Source organism: Silurus meridionalis, chromosome 5, assembly GCF_014805685.1.
Source record: "Silurus meridionalis isolate SWU-2019-XX chromosome 5, ASM1480568v1, whole genome shotgun sequence".
Classification (NCBI taxonomy): domain Eukaryota; kingdom Metazoa; phylum Chordata; class Actinopteri; order Siluriformes; family Siluridae; genus Silurus; species Silurus meridionalis.
In genome coordinates, this window is record NC_060888.1 from 21,203,817 (window position 1) to 21,220,960 (window position 17,144).

General features: G+C 36.3%; 2 protein-coding genes across 2 annotated transcripts; both read right to left on the reverse strand.

Annotated features, from left to right (window-relative positions):
* Positions 1–3,683: 3,683 nt before the first annotated feature.
* rom1b (retinal outer segment membrane protein 1b) lies at positions 3,684–9,647 on the reverse strand. The gene is made up of 6 exons (XM_046848959.1): positions 9,487–9,647; positions 8,985–9,135; positions 7,516–7,791; positions 6,900–7,054; positions 6,064–6,310; positions 3,684–4,350 (listed from the first exon to the last, which is right to left on the reverse strand). The coding sequence occupies exons 2-6, from the start codon at positions 9,132–9,134 to the stop codon at positions 4,111–4,113; spliced, it is 1,068 nt and encodes a 355-aa protein (XP_046704915.1). The 5' UTR covers position 9,135; positions 9,487–9,647; the 3' UTR covers positions 3,684–4,110.
* Positions 9,648–10,680: 1,033 nt separating this feature from the next.
* Positions 10,681–16,282, reverse strand: si:ch211-276i12.4. Its single transcript, XM_046850053.1, has 7 exons — positions 15,944–16,282; positions 14,074–15,433; positions 13,443–13,471; positions 13,004–13,132; positions 12,435–12,501; positions 11,927–12,034; positions 10,681–11,780 (listed from the first exon to the last, which is right to left on the reverse strand). Exons 1-7 carry the CDS (start codon positions 16,087–16,089, stop codon positions 11,472–11,474), a joined length of 2,148 nt encoding a protein of 715 aa, XP_046706009.1. The 5' UTR covers positions 16,090–16,282; the 3' UTR covers positions 10,681–11,471.
* Positions 16,283–17,144: the final 862 nt, after the last annotated feature.

Below are 17,144 nucleotides of genomic sequence, written 5' to 3' on the forward strand. Positions count from 1 at the left end.
TATTCAACCCCTTAAAGACTACCACTCTGAAGAACAGAGGTTCAATGAAGTGTTTTCAATCAGGTATTGAAAACACCTGTGGATATCAGGGAGCAGCAATAAAGCCTAATAAGCACCAATTAGGCAGCTTTAAAATGACTGTGATACTCAGCTCCTTCTAGACATTTACTGGTGTGGTTACAAACATGGTGAGGTCAAGAGAATGGTCCAGGAAGACAAGAGAACAGGTGATTACTCTTCACAGGAAGGGCAATGGCTATAAGAAGATTGCAAAGATGTTAAACATACCAAGAGACACCATAGGAAGCATCATTCGCAAATTCAAGGCAAAGGGCACTGTTGAAACGCTACCTGGTCGTGGCAGAAAGAAGATGCTGACTTGACTGCTGTGCGCTACCTGAAGCGTAGAGTGGAGAAAAGTCCCGTGTGACTGCTGAGGAACTGAGAAAAGATTTGTCAGATGTGGGTACTGAAGTTTCTGCTCAGACAATACGGCGCACCCTGCGTAATGAAGGCCTCCATGCCAGAACTCCCAGGCGCACCCCCTTGCTGTCCCCAAAGAATAAGAAGAGTCGACTGCAGTATGCCAAAAGTCATGTGGACAAACCACAGAAGTTTTGGGATAGTGTTCTGTGGACTGATGAAACAAAATTAGAACTGTTTGGGCCCATGGATCAACGCTATGTTTGGAGGAGGAAGAACAAGGCCTATGAAGAAAAGAACACCTTGCCTACTGTGAAGCATGGCGGGGGGTCAATCATGCTTTGGGGCTGTTTTGCTTCTGCAGGTACTGGGAAGCTTCAGCGTGTGCAAGGTACCATGAATTCTCTTCAGTACCAGGAGATATTGGATGACAATGTGATGCAGTCCGTCACAAACCTGAGGCTTGGAAGGCGTTGGACCTTTCAACAGGACAATGATCCCAAGCATACCTCCAAGTCCACTAGAGCATGGTTGCAGATTAAAGGCTGGAACATTTTGAAGTGGCCATCGCAGTCACCAGACTTAAATCCGATTGAGAACCTTTGGTGGGACTTAAAGAAAGCAGTTGCAGTGCAAGCCTAAGAATGTGACTGAACTGGAGGCTTTTGCCCATGATGAATGGGCGAAGATACCCGTAGATCGCTGCAAGACACTTGTGTCAAGCTATGCTTCACGTTTAAAAGCTGTTATAACTGTAAAAGGATGTTGTACTAAGTACTAAGATTGAATGTCACTTGGGGGTTGAATAAAACTGATAATGATGTGAGCTCAGAAAAGACATTTGTGGTTATTTCATTATAAATGTTATGTTATATTTGTCTGACCTACACGTGCCTCTTTGATTTAATTGTAAGCAGGATGACTGAATGATCATAATCAATGTCAAACCGACCAAAACAATCAATTTCAGTGGGGGTTGAATAATTTTGAACACAACTGTAGAGGACAGGGGGGGTATGGAGACGGATGATCCGCTGTGATCCGCTGAAGAAGATGATACAGGGCCTATAGGAAGTCATCACACCCCTTTGAAATTCGTCCTACAGCCTGAAAGCAAAACAGATTCCATCCCCCAAAACAAATAAAAATTTTTTCAAAAGAATTTGCCTTACGTCAAACTAATTGAAAGAAAAATGGAAAAGTAGAATAACAGGGATGGAAAAGTCATTAGTCTACTGATTTAGTACTTTGTAAAGTCATCTTTTGCTTTCATTACAGCCGTTGATCTTTTTGTCTTTTTGGGTATGTCCGTACTAGTGTTGGACAATCAGATTCAAGTCAAGTCAAGAAGCTTTTATTGTCAATTCAACCATATATAGCTGATGCAGTACACAGTGAAATGAGACAACGGTTCTCCAGAACCCTGGTGCTACATAAAACAACATAGAGCGACATCATACAACATAAAGTTTAAGGAATATTTGCTGTTTCAAGTTCGGTCAAAATTCTACGGTAAGCGACAATGGACTGCTCTATTCAAGTCCGTCGACAGATTTCTATCGGATTCTATTGGATCATGGTCACGTTGAAGGTGAATGACTTTTCATTTTTTTAGATGCCTGGCAGATCGATGCAGGTTTTCCTCAAGAATTTGGATGCACTTGGCAGCTGGAGAAAAACACCCCTACAACATTATGCTGCCACCACCATGCTTTACAATATGGTGTGTTTTGGGTGGTGTGCTGTGTTTGCATTTCGCCAAGCATAGAGCTTCTAATTAAGTCCAAATAGGTACATTTTGGTCTTATCAGACTGTAGTACAACCCTTTTTCCATATGGCAACAAGACTAAATGTGATAATTTTTCAGGAAAGGCTCCTATCTTGCCACTCTGCCATACATGCTAGCTTTGTGTAAAGCTTATGAGATAACCAATCCCTGCCATAAGGCATGCAAGTCTTTCAAAATTACCTTTAGCCTCTTACAGGCAATGTGTTGGTGGGACCATTCACCTTCCACTTCTTAATGATGTGCTGAACAGTATTCAGAAGGATAGCTAAAGCCTTCAAAATCTTTTTGTAGCCTTCTCTAACTTGCCTTTCTACAACTTTATCTTGAAGAAATTCTGAAAGCATTTTTCCAATAATGGTGAATTCTTTGCACTACCATGTGCTACTTACTGAGGAATCTAGAAGGTTTAGCTGGTTTTATTCTGAAGAAATCAAAACCACTTCAATTGATGTCAGATGGGGAAATTAGCCTTGTGTTTGATCTGGTAGTTGATTGGTTGCACCTGAGAAAGGTCATAATGGTATACTCTAAGAGGCTGATTAGTTTACCAAAACCAGGTATTTTACTAAATATTTTTAAATAATCCTCCAGAATGTTTTAAAAAGGGCAAGATTTTCACAGGGTATGATGACTTTCTATAGGCATTGTATATTAAACACTCCAAATGGTCATAAAATTAAAACAATGACAGGTGATGTGAAATAGTCCTGTTTGGTGTTTGTGGTATGCAGTAGTGAGTAACTAAAAAAGTGTTACAAGAAAGGATAACCGGTGAGCTGGAAATAAGGTCATAGACACCTAAGGCTCAATGACTTGTGTGAGGTATAAAGGCTAGCTTATCTGTTTCCGTTTCTATTTGCTATTTCTGATTCTACAGTAGAGCTAATGTAGTACAAATTGCTGAATACATTAATGCCATCTCTGATAGGAGGGAGTCAGAAATACGCAGTGTATTGCAGCTTGTTTCGTATGGAGCTGCGTAGCCACAGGTCAGTCGGAGAGTTCACGTTGACCCCGGTATTGAGGCATTGTGATGCTCTGGACAATGCAGGAAAAACCCACTTTGACACGTAACATTTACCTCAACATTCTTGAATAGCAAGTACAGGACCCCTTCATGGCAACTGTATTCCCTACTAACATTGGCCTTTTAATGCAGTAATATGTGCTGTCACACTGCAAGCATTTTTTCGTTTGAGTAACACAACAAGGTGAGTTCAAATTCCCCGTGTATCAATCGGGAAAAAAAAAACGTCAGGCATGGAACCTGAAATATGTCAGTCACCAAAATTCTAAATCCATTACATAATAAAGTAGGAAGGAGCCAGCAGTGGCAGCTTGGTGAGGCTAGGTTTGGAACTTACATCCCTTTTAATCAGTAGCCCAATGCCACAACCACTAAACTACCACTGCTTTCTACCACTGACCCAAAAATGTTAAAAGCTGCTGAGAAAGAAACATGTTCTTGAGTATTTATACACAGTAGCATATTTATTTGTATTCATAAACTAAAAACAGCCAAATAGCAGCACAAGGCAGATACAAACTCATATATTTGTCTTATGCATCTTTTTCATTTGCTCTATACTGATATCTTTATAGCCATGCATAATGCAGAAACGATGGACTACAATGTAGCATGCACTGTGGTTTCCTTCACATTGCACAGTTATTAGGGTTTTTTTTAAGTAATTGTAAAATTAGAAGAAGAACAGAGGAATATTGTCAGTGTTAAAAGTTACTATGGTCTAAATTGATCATATAATTTTAACACTGTATATATAGCAAATGAATAATATAGTGTAGAAGATATTTGTTTTTCCTTCTCTGGATTATGTATTAATATCAAAGAGAAGTCAGAAATTTCTTTCCACTGAGAAACCCACAGGTCTTTTATTTAGCTGGAGGCCGTGTCTGCTTTCTCCGCTGGCACTGCTGCATCTGGATTGGCCGCTGGAGGGGCAGCTTCCACTTGAGCCTGCTGAAATAACTTCATCACCTTCTCTTTGAACTCTGTGGCTGTCTCCTTCACACCTTTCTCCAGGATGTAGCCTTCTGTCTCGATCTCCACATTCTCTTGGCCTTCCACAGCTTGCATGGAGGTCTGCAGGTAGCGCAGGCCAAACAACACAGTTATCTGCAACAAAATGTGTGGGCAGGCGTGAATTGCAACTCACTGGGTATGTGTAGGGTGGGAATGTGATTTATTATTTATATTTATTTATATATTTATTATATTTATTATTAATATTAAGCTATTACACAATCAAGTCAATACTTTGCATCTCCTTGGTTTCAAGATGTAGATAATGTCTACAAAAATAAAATTCCTGAATTGTGGAGAACACAGCAGGGAAAAATTTGGCATGATCTAGTTAACACAACTTTCAGCATATTAAAGCACATGATATCTGTAATATAGGTTTCTGCTGTTCTTCCAAGTTTAGAACTATTGATAGCTGAAAAGTGAATAAAGGTTTTAAATCATAATGCATAATGCACAACTGATGTTATTCTAGGCTGAATAAAAATGCTTTCAATAGAGTTATCTATTGAAAATAAATAGATGATACATTAAAATAATAGCTATAAATATAGATATTCGAAAAGCATGAAAGAGTCACGTATAGAAAAGTGTTTAGAGGCAAGTGAGAAAAATCCACATTTACCTCACATTCGGAAATATAATATTGATTGGTTCACTATTAATATCTTTATAAAATTGTAAAATGAAAAGGTGAATTAAAACCTGTAAAAGTGAACTCACAGCAAATATTTTTTGGTCTTATGATTACAATGTGAGGGTATACAAAATTTTGCATTCTGCTGAATGATAAATGTGTGACTTCCAGGCATGGAAGTGATGAATAAGCATATCTGGCCTGTTTTTCTGTTTTTTGTTTGCCTTTGGTTTGCTGGTAGTTTATGGTGTCTTGGTCACACTGGTGTTAATCAATCATCTGGCAATTTATATAGCAGAAATAAGTTAGACATGACACTTTTGAGTTGGCTCATACTCTGATATTATAGGATATTATAGGATGTCCTAAGCTCTGCCACTCGTGGTTGTCAAGACTGATTTTTAAGTAATTGAGTTCCACAGATTCCTTTTAAAAAGCTAGTATTAAATAAATATAGTATACAAACATGGTAATGTATACCTTTACCCACCTATGATTCACATTTAGTCATAGTACCGTACTACGGCTCAGAGCAGCATATAATTATAGTTTATATTTCATCCAACTATAGAAACTCTAGACAGTTGTATGGTACTGATTCAGCAGTTTCAGCTACGGTAGCTGATCTGATGGATTAAACCACGCAGGACAGCCTTCGCTCCCTACATGCATTGATGAGCCTGTCTCCGGTTTACCACAGTTCCTTACTTGGAGCAATTTTGATAGTTACTGACCACTGTAGACCGGGAACATCCCCCAAGAGCTGCAGTTTTGGATATGCTCTGACACAGTCGTCTAGACATCACAATTTGGCCCTCGTCAAACTCACTCAAATTCTAATCTTTGCCTTTTTTTTCCCTTTAGCAGTCCAAGTATTGTAATACTCCTAAAAATATGAATTAAAATGTTTTTCCAATAATCTCAGTTTTAGTTCCATTAACCTCCTATAGCATTTATAAAATGTGGGAAGTTATTTAGCTGTTAATAAACATCTATATGAATAGTTTTATATAGTTCATTTTAATTACTTTAGAAATTTGGTCAACAAAGTAGCTGTTGGTCATAAACAGAATATCAACATGGAATTGTTTTAGCTGTGAACTGATTATACATGGATGTAGTGAATAGTGACTAGTTTAGAAATAATGGTGTATTCTTTTAAACTGTACCTGAATTAGAAATACACAGAGTACTCCAGGCCCAGTGGTGTTCATCAGACCCATGTAGTAGTTAACCAGAGCCTGACGGCAGCCACGATTATACAGATTTAGCTCTTCACTCTGGTACTCATAGTTGTAATGCGCTGTATTGTCTAAGAGGTTGTACTGGATGCAGGGTCTGGGGGAAGCTGGGTTACAGCAGCTGAAGGGGACGCCGTCCATTAGATAACGGCCATCGACATTACTTTTTACACGGCTAGACAAGAGACGAAACACAACAGGAAACATAAATTAAGGGGTGTATATGGGGTGCAATATGTGCATAGGCATTTCTTTCACTTTAAACAGTATGTTGATACATTAGTTGTAAAGTGTAAACTTTTTTGCATTATACAAAAGCAGATTGTTCACGGTGCACTGGGGGTTCAAGGTTATATGTTTTTTGTTTTGTTTTTTATGAATGTGGTTGATTTATAATTGTCATTGAAAGTAATTTTACAATGTATTAACTTTCTACTCAGGTACCAGGAAGATTCAGAACATATAATATAATAAAGTATCACTGAAGTGGTCACTCAAAATGGGGCACTCGTAAGCTTTTTAAAACAAATGTGATTTTGTACAAATATGAAATTATTACAGAAAGAAAATTAAGCATGTTCTGCAGTTTCCAACTATTCTTTGTTTAAAAAGCAAGGATCTGGGACTATCAGTGGTGCATGTAAGAAACACAGGAAGCAAATTCACACCACAATTTCGTTTTCACAGCTCAATTCTTCTTCCTTAAAAATGTGCTAAGGGGGAGGTTAAATAAGTCTCTACTTTTTAGCTCTGTATTTACTCACTCTTTCACTTCCTTAGAGGTGAAGTCCAGGTAGCGGTTGTTGACCCACTGCACTTCAAACCAGTCCCTGTAATTGGTGTTCCCACAGCACTGGAACTCTATCTGCAGACGGTCTATGGTCTCCTTCTGGAAGCATCGACCTGGTGTGTCTGTGTCCTGTGTGATGGATTACAACCCTACAGTTAGCTCGTGCACAATAAGCACTAAACATTGCCTTGAAGTTAAGAATACTGTTAGTCTGTAATGAAATCAGTATATTAAGTTAACGTGTAGCTTAACAATTTTCTTATTACTATTGGGCCTATCTAGCTTTTTTTCTAATGCATGCTTATTATTAGCAGTTTTCTCACAACACCCAACACTGAAATTGCTTTACACTTTAAACTAGTGTAAATTGTATTTTTACTGAGAATAAATGCACACTTGGACACAAATTAAGACAAATACTTGCCATTACTTTATCATTCAGGGAATAGCATTTGCGAAATATGTGTATTTTGTTATTAAAGTATCTCGCAAAATGATGATTCAACCAAAACCATGACAGTGTGTTGATTTACCAAAAGAAAAAATCATAGGAAAACTCAACTGATCCATGTTCAAATGCATTCGTTCACCTTATAGAACCGGATGCCATTCTTCAAGCCCACTTTGAGAGACTCCTCCAGGCTGGGCTGCAGGGCATAGCTCAATATCATAGCAACCAGCAGCAGAGAAGTAAAGAAAAGAGAGATGCAGAAGAAAGGAGTGAGAATGTTTTTCCAGCGTGGAAACCGCGAGGCATCCAAGGAGTCCTGACACACTTTTCCAGCACAGATGTTGATGCCCACAGATGTCACCCCCACCAACATGAGCAGATTGGGCACGATATGGATGTCATTGTTATGCATCACCTAGGATGTACAGTGAGAAAGAAATTTAGCAGGTTTGGAAACCAATTAATAATGCAGTGCATTTGACACCTTCCAGGAAATTTAATCAGAGTGTGAAATAAAATGAGTACAATGAATTAATCAGACTTTAGTCACTACTTTTCTCAAAATGCATTTTTAAGACAAATACCAGACATGGTTGGACTACAAAATTAAAATGTTATGCATTACAGTGCCACTATGGAATACATAATTAAAATACATGCTACACAATATTTGAATAGAAGCTTGTCAGAGAGTTTCTTTTCTGGTGTTATATTATTATAAGCAAAGATCCTGGTGGGTTTATTATAATATATATGAGGAATATGTAATTTATCAAATCCCTAGGGTAATGTCCTGAAGTCATGAAGTCCTAAAGATTTTCTGTTGTGGAAATATACTGACCAATACAAAGCAATGACCCAAAAAATTACATCCTTACGTAAATGACTGTCCCCTTACAAAAATCCCTACCAGGGCAATTATAATAGATTTTTACAGACTGTTTTATTATTAGGCTTAGATTATGTAGTGTGTCTACTATACTGTACATGTTACATTTAGATGTGTCACATACATACAGTCACTACAGTCAGAGCTGCTGTTATAGAACATTAATTAACTTCTTATCAAATGAGTAAGTATTCAACAGACTTTAAATTACGCCCTGATAATAATAAGAAGAAGAAGAAGAAGAAGAAGAAGAAGAAGAAGAAGAAGAAAAGATTTATAGCACATCTTATCAGTTCCACTCATCACATTAGTTCTCTCACTTCTTGTAATGTACTACACAAAAACAAGGACATGAACACCCTGACTCTGGTTTAATAATACTGCTGACTAAAAATGTCAGTCACTTTTTCACAACAATTTAAAATTGCAATAAGCAAGCATTAGCTTTATAATCTAAACTTGCCATGTTGTCTTATTTATGAGCTGTAGGACTCATCATTTGTATCCTATATGCAGCTGCAAAGGGTTAAAGTACATTAGAGTTTATTAATTTCTTAAAACATTATTTAATGTTAATTTACATAGGATTCACTTGACCCAATATGTTTATCAAATATATCTTGAAATAAATGTCCACCATTAAATAGAACACAGCTAAGTTGCCATATGGACGTGTTAATATACTGTACATTACAAGTAGGTTAATAAAAGCTTAGTACCTCTGCCCTGCGGAAAAGCTCAGTCTTGAGGAAGACTCCCATGGCAAAAGTGGTGGTTCCCGAGACCATGGCAACCCATGACAGAAGCCACAGTCCCTGAGCCAAATGTACCCTCTTCTGGAAGGGAAACTTAATCTTGAGTAGTGCCATGCTAAAAAAAAGGAAGAAAAGGGGGAAATATAGATCAGTTAAAGGTCATGAGATGAATAAATGCAAACTCAAAATTAAAACATTCCTTTGCAAATGTATCTAAATCACAAATATTGAAAATCCTCCAGGGAGGATAAGAGAAAGCCAAAATTGACCTTTTAGGATGTTAAAGAATAAATATCTGCCCCAGTTACTGCATCAAGGGTAATCTTTATACCTACTGTGTGTAAAAAAATTCAAAAGGTCCAATTTAAATCAATTGCTCTATTTTTGTTTGCTAAAATATTTCATAAAAATAAAAAATAAATCAGAACCTGACTAGTTTATTTCTTTTAAAATGATTATAAATTACCTTCAAAGACTGTTTAGCGTCCTTCACTCGGGACTGAAAACAGCACACTTTCTACAATTCTGCAGCCATTTTGATGAGGACTCTGGAATATGATATGAAGTATTATGTCTTGGGTGTCATAATCTCTTTTGCTCAGAGCTGATCCTATTAAACTAACCAATAAGAATAGCCAATAGCAGCCAGACGCTTGTCCTCTAAACAAACTCGCCCTTGAACTGCAAAGCCAGAGAGAATGAGAGAGAGTTAAGAAAGGTACAGCTTGGATTGGAGGTACCCTTATGCAAAGCAGTAAAGGTTGAGAAGTAGAAAGGGTGAGGGGAAAGACTTGAGCAATGAGAGAGGAGATATGTTGGTAGTGTATAACAAAGGCAGTATTTGCTTTAACGGGTTTTTGTACAGATGTTTATTGTCTATTTCCAATAACAAATACCAGCACACGAGAATTGAATTATATTACAAATGAATAAGCATAGTGGAGATAGGAATACTAAGATAGAGATTTTTTCTATGCATTAACCATGCCTACATTTTGACACACATTTTCCTAAGCTTATATTAGAATGAAAATAATTTGAATATATCATTCTTATTACATAATTAAAGATTGTTCTAAATCAGATGTGCCCAGACTTTTCCTATGAAGAGCCAAAAATCTAACTTGTTTGAGGACCATGTTCGTAAAATAATGCTGCATTATACCAAAGATTGTGTTAAAATGAAAGTTGCTATGGTTCCCCTCATTTATGATTTTATAATATTAAAAAAAAATACATAAATATAAATAGAAGAAATTACTCTGTTATCTGCTTAACTAATGCAGTTTTATTTTTAAAGTTGTAGTTTATAAAATTCAATCAGAAACATTCCAATTGTTTGTTTATTAGAATTTCATGCCAGAATTTTAACACAGCTATTCAGTGACCTCTTAAGAGATACATGAAGCTCATATCTGGGCATCTCTGTTCTAGATCATCTTTTTTTTAATCAATATGCCAAAGTAAGACAAAAACAATCGAAATATATTTTACTTTGGAATACTATTTACACTTTCAAACCTATAATTATTCATAAAAAATATAATAAAATATATAGTATTCTATTGCTATACTTTTAATTTATTTCATTTTAAACAGTTTTATATGTAAACAAATAAGTAATATATTAATAAATAATATGTTAAGGATATTTCTTATGTTTCATTTATATATGACTAAATGTGCAATAAACAATGAAAAAAGGAAAAAAATAATAAAAATTTTAACAGAAGAGAAACAAGGGGTTAAGAATGAAATTCATTTTACCACCAAATAAAACATTTTTGTGTTATTTTGTCTTAATTTGTTACAATTAAAATCATTATAACTGAAAATTCTTCTCAGCCCTGATCTGTAATGTAAATCAGTGTCCAGAAAACCTACATTTCTATGTAATAATAATTAATTTTTTTATCAATGACTCACTAGTTACCATGGTTTATGAGATCAAAGTCAAGTACGCAAAATCACTATCCTCAAGTCTAATTATATTCCTAACTCAGACCAGTCTCAATAAATTGACCAACATAAATCAAGCAAATAAAGCAGCCTAAAGCCCATCTGTAGGCTCTCTGATCCAGTCCCTCTCCTTAGGATCTCTCTGCATCTGCTTCTTCTTTGACTCTTTTACTAGGAAGGAAGTTGGCTTTTAAAATTATCCAAATTCTTCTGTGCTGTAAGATAAGTAACCTCATCAGACTCCTGCTGTGCAATTCCTGCACATCCTTCTGCTCTCCATTTTCCTGTTCCTTTTATCTCCTCGAAACTGTACTGATTAGATCTTCACCAGGCCTATGGGCCAACATGCTGATGGATGGTGTTTCTGTCTGTAAGCCTAAATCATGCATTGTGATTCCGGGGGCATGTACTTTGGCCTTTGCATCTGGTATTTGCCTATAGATGGCAAAATTAATATCGACAGCAGCAGAGTGAAGGTTGGAATCCCCTGCTTTAGTATGTAGGTGGGCACTTGCATCTGTCTTTTTTTAATGTAACACCAGGGTCTTGACCTTCTACCCATGGCCAAAAGGCTGCCACATGCTCCTGCCTGTCAGTTGAATCTCCCTGCTTAGAAACTAACCCTACAGATACCCTGTCATCCTTTTCCTTTGGAGATGATTGGTTGTCCCTAACTCCTAAGGTTTTATTTGAATTGTCAGTGTCTGGTTGACTACGTGCTGAGGAGGACAATAAGAAGTTCTTCAATGCGTCTTTAGAGTCAAAATGATTGTCCAAAAGCTCCTTAATTAATGAGGGAATCTAAAAGTGAAAGAGAAGGGTATTTAAATCAACAATGACCAGTATTGAAAAAGAAGAATGCTATTACTCAGGTTTTATCAAAATCTGTATACTGATCTGTATGCTAGCAAAATGAATTGTTTTACTTGTCCCATATTTGTGCTCACATTAATGTCTTCCAGTGAGATGATTAAATGTTTTCCTGTTTCCAGCTGTTTGTTCAGCTCTGAAATCCGGTGTAAGTGATCCTTCTGCTGTGAATTCATGCTGTCCATCTAGAACCAGATAGAAGGTTTATGAGTATGTATTCATCTATGACTAAGCCAAAAGGGAACGAAAGCACTATCATCTGATGTATGGATTAAAACATGATGGGGAATAGAACAATAGACACAATGATGGGTGGGATGATATGAATTTAATTGTCTTCCTCCCATCCCAATTTTCTTTACACACAATAGCAATTCGACAATACTAAATATTGTTTATTTTATTTGGAAGTTATATATTATATGTCTTATCCATTTATTGTCATGTTGAGATGTATAACTGATGTGTTTTTATAATGATTGTATATATTGCATATATTATAATGATTGTAACTAGTAGTTGTAGTTATGGCACTGGCTACATTACATAATACATAGATTTTTCTATAGACAGTATGTGTCTCACCACAGACTGGAGTTTTTGCTCCAGGACATTGTTTGCCTGCTGACAGCTTTGGTAATCCTCCTGAAGCCTGTGAGTATACAAGAGTTTACTATTTATATTAGACTTAAACCAGACATTGCACTTCACTGTGCAAAAATGCAAGAAAAAATGATCAAAAACAGATGATATGGTAAAATGTTATATATTATAAGATTACAAAAAATGTTAATTAAAAAAATATGATTAGATAGTCTTGTTCTATTGGCATGCATGCTTTCCTGAATTAAACATTATACTAGAAATGGTTGGTTATAACAAATATAAGTTCATAATGAGGTGATATTCATTAATATTGGTGTATTAAATGTATGTATTAAAAGAAATGTATTTGCATAAATGTTATCTTATCTTCAGAAATCTATTCTCACTTCTGTGCTATCTAATATATTAGATTTTGGCAGGACAAATGAAAGTGAAAACTTTTACATTCTTAATTATAATTTGACAATATTAGAAGAAACTTTGAAGGTTATCCACATAATAGAACCCATTTGTGAATTTATAGAATTTAAATGACCCTTAGAGCTCACCTTTTGCAATTCTCTTTAACACTGCCTAATTCTGTCTTGGTAAATTGAAGCTCTGCCTCCATGTTTTCAATGCATGACACCAGCTGCAACAAATTCTCATGCAAGTCACTGTTGTACTGCTCCAGCAATCTGCAAGCCATTATAGAAGTTTTGTTAGGGTCAAAACACCACATATTAGATTTTATGTTTTATGTTTTAAAAATAATTACTTTGTTTTATTATGGAAAACAGAGACACATTTGTGTGAACCTACATACAATCGCCTGTGTTGTAAATTTGCTGGTAATCTACTTTGGCCTCAGAAAGCATGGCAAAAGTAAATCAATTAGGTTTGCAGCTAGCTGACAGCCAGAATATAGAATAAGCAGCAAAAAATAGATATCGAAATAAGGACAATCAATAGTGTGAAATAGTAGGGCAGATGGAAAACGGCACTCACTGGGCTTTGTCCATGCTGCTCACTGAATCCTGAGCGTGAAGGACGGAAGCATGAGAGGGTGAAAGATAAACAGAAAATTGATTTTTAAAGTCATGTGTTTCCAGATAGTTCATTGATTCATGCAAATTCGCTTAACCTAAACAGATATGGACTGTTTAATTGCCAAATGACTGTTTAAATGCAACTGCCAAATGAATGTTTAAAAAAATTATATATAAATATATATTTTAAGCTTTTAAAAATACCCGCAATGGCATAAATAATAGAGATTGAGAAGCAAGTATATAAAAGTGATATAAAAGTAAAACATTAAAATAAAGGGTATGGAATTATATTAGATGATAGATTTAAAGTGTGGAATTGCAAAATCAAAAATGCACATATTTTTAACAATATATAAATATAACCCATCTAAAAAAGTTTGGAGACAAACATGTAATAGATCAGTCTGAATAGTAAATTTCTTACACATAAAATAAAAAATTGTTCTCAACATTTTTCTTACATTAAAAGCATTGAAGGTTTTATATATACACTGTATATATATATATATATATATATATATATATATATATATATATATATATACATGTAGAATATAATATATACTGTATGTCATTTGCAAACTTACCCTGTGTGATTGTTTGGAGTGTCTCCTGTAACCCATATATCTGTGCCTGTTGATATTCTCCATGCTAGGGGTATTCACCATGGAGGATTTTTTTGTGAACTCAATGCCCAGTCCAGCAGGCAGAGATGAGGCATTGTTCTCAGAATTAACTTCTCTACAACCACCACCATTATTACCCCATTCACTTTTAGCTTGAGAGTGTTTCACCTGTGTAATGGACTCAGAACTGGTGCTGGTACCTTCATTGAGGAGCTGGCTATATTTTCGATGGGGCTCTTTATGTGCTGTAGCGCTATAATTTTCAGGAGTGGACTGCTGCTTCGCTTGACTGCGTTGTTGCTGATGTTGATCTAGCGTACCCGAAATGCTTCCGGTTATACATTTATGACCATAATTATTTAAATCTGTTCTTCCTTTTTTAATGTCAGATTTCACAGTCCGGATACTGTGCTGTTTGTTTGACTTCTGAACGTGTTCTGGTTCCTGGTTGGATGCTTTACCAGGCTGTCTTTGGCCTTCGTGTGACAACTTGTGAGATGGTGGGGTAGGGTTGGGATTAAGCCTGAAAGAGTTGAGTCTTGAGGGTCTGATTACCTGCCTGGTTATCTCATCTAGAAAGGCAGAGAATTCTATCTTCTCTTTTACAAAGTTATACCTAAATGCCTCCACAGACCCCTGCTTATAAGGACCAGATATTTGTCTCTTGCTGGACAGTGCTTCCATAGACTTGGCTTTCCGGACGTTTCCATGCTTTGGCCCTCCATCTTTGTTTTTAAGAATACCCTTGCTTGGAATCTGAATAGATGAGACAGCCCTCTTTGGTCTTGTCATGTTTACTGTTGCAGCAGACTTATCATTAACACCAAGGTTTTGTCCCAGGCTGATAGTTTTGTAAAGTTGGCCGATCTCCAATGGGTCAGGTGTCCCATGTGCCACAGGACTACATTCTTGGCTTACACCCTGCAGAAGCTCCTCTACATTTTTGCTATGGCTTCGGTATAGGGGTGATTTCCCTAGTCCTAGCTCTGAGACCTGTTGTTGCTTTTCAGAATGACCAAAATACTGTTGTTTCTGTTGATAAGGTTGGACAGAAAATGTTGAGTCACTTAGATTAAAATCTGAGTTCCTTAAAGCATCGTCTAGAAAAATCCTAGCCTCTGGGAGGTTGGAACAGGACACAGAATGCTGGGATTTTTTTAGCTGGAAATGCCAATCGTTTTCCAAACTGGACTCAGAAAGCAAAGATGTAGAAGAAGAAGCGGAAGATGAGAAGCTGGATATCAATGCTGTAGGATGAGTGTTAAGTTGTCTTTTGTGGGGTTCAGTCCCCCCAGTGTGTTGAGGGTGATCTGTGTTATTTCTGGGAAAATCATATTTATGAAAGTCATTGCTGTTTCTGTTAAAATAAAATTGTGAAAAAATATTGTAACAGTATTTACCTTATTACATATTACATCGTAGGGTATGTAACAATATACATTTGATGTAACTTGTTACATAAAAGCACACGGACTCTTTAATGACAATCACAATCATACTGGGTCACTTTAATCTGTACTTCTGTCATACATATCCATCAATCCCTGCTGTTTAATCCAGCTATGTGTAAAACAGGTGGTCTTGATGGATATGTATGACAGAAGTACAGATTAAAGTGACCCAGTGTGATTGTGATTGCCATTAAGGTGTCCATGTGCTGGTATAAAAATGTAAAAGTGAAAAAGTATAAAGTGATGCTGTGCTAGTCCATGCCAGAGTGGCTAGGTCCAGTGTTCCACTAATGCAGGTAATGCAAATAATAGTGTAAATAAACTGTTCCAGGTTCCAAACTTGAGTTTAATTTTAACAAAATGAAAGACCAAGTACATACCCAGATGATCTTCTGGAGTTGTGTTGGTTTGGGTGGTGATGTGGCACATCTTGATTTAAAAAAAGGTGTTGATGTTTCTGGAGTTTAAGTTCATCTTTTGATGGTTTACACGTAGGAATTAAATACCTTCCCATTTGTCTCTTCATTGCAAAAGCTCTTCCAATACAACAATTAAGCGATTCAACTCAAAACAATGTAGGATTGACAATGTATTATTTTACACTGTTGCCACCCATAAACTTAATAAAAGTTGTTGGTTTTTCCTACACTCCTAAGACTTACAGAAAGCGTCCGATGCATCCAAACCAGTCCTGGTAAAAGTTTGCTCTCATTTGTAAATAAACCATTCTAGCCCCCAGTTGCCATGAAACTGGGATGACATTATGCTACATTGACCTTAATAGCTTTAATGTAATCGATTGTAGACTGGAAACAGCAGAAACAAAATTGATTGGGCTGTGGAGCATCACAAAGTTTGATAGTGTTTAAATCTCAAATAAATGTACATGTTTTGTCAGCATGTTTAATAAGGAAGGATTTGGGGGTATATATTATGTTATATATTTTTATGCATTTCATTATGCTTTATGATATTTAAAGCTTGTGTAAAAAACCTAAACACTGTGCAAACTAACTATCTCTCTTTCTCTCTTTCTCTCTCTCTCTCTCTCTCAGCAGGGGTTTAAAGTAATTCAGATGACTCATACAGCTCCATCAGACATCAAGGCAGTTTTCCAAAGCACAATAGGAGAATTTGGTGTTATGTTTGTAGATTATGTTTTATGCAGAAGGGAATGCCTTCTTACTGAATAAGATACAAACAATACACACATATACATTGTTATGAGGAAGAGCTCATATTTAAGGCGTTTGTAACTTTTAGAAGCTTTGGCTTTAAAAAGTAAAATATTAATGGTACACAGTATCCAAGGATCAGACTGCTTTTTACATACACTGCAGTTAAAATGTAAAAACAAGACCATTGGAGAGATATTGATACTAAGCACAACTGTTACTTAGTTTCAGACAATAGACCTGTTTGTGCCATTTTGCAGGCGTGTCCCTTTGCATGCCTTTGCAGAGAAGGTGCAAATGGGCAGTAATTACCCTCCTGAAGTGATTACTACATTCAGTGATTAAAAAAATCACACTATTCTGCCAGACTGTATTTTAGTGTCTAGCCTTTGAGCTGCTCCATTAC

Coding starts and splice junctions, on each gene's coding strand:
- rom1b (XM_046848959.1), bottom strand. CDS start 9,134: ATGGCACTACTCAAGATTAAGTTTCCCTTCCAGAAGAGGGTACATTTG. Junction 7,055..7,515: donor ATGGCATCCGGTTCTATAAG/GTGAACGAATGC, acceptor TCCATCACACAG/GACACAGACACACCAGGTCG. Junction 4,351..6,063: donor TCTGTGTATTTCTAATTCAG/GTACAGTTTAAA, acceptor ATTTTGTTGCAG/ATAACTGTGTTGTTTGGCCT.
- si:ch211-276i12.4 (XM_046850053.1), bottom strand. CDS start 16,089: ATGAAGAGACAAATGGGAAGGTATTTAATTCCTACGTGTAAACCATCA. Junction 15,434..15,943: donor AACTCCAGAAGATCATCTGG/GTATGTACTTGG, acceptor TGATTTTCCCAG/AAATAACACAGATCACCCTC. Junction 12,035..12,434: donor AGCAAAAACTCCAGTCTGTG/GTGAGACACATA, acceptor ATCTGGTTCTAG/ATGGACAGCATGAATTCACA.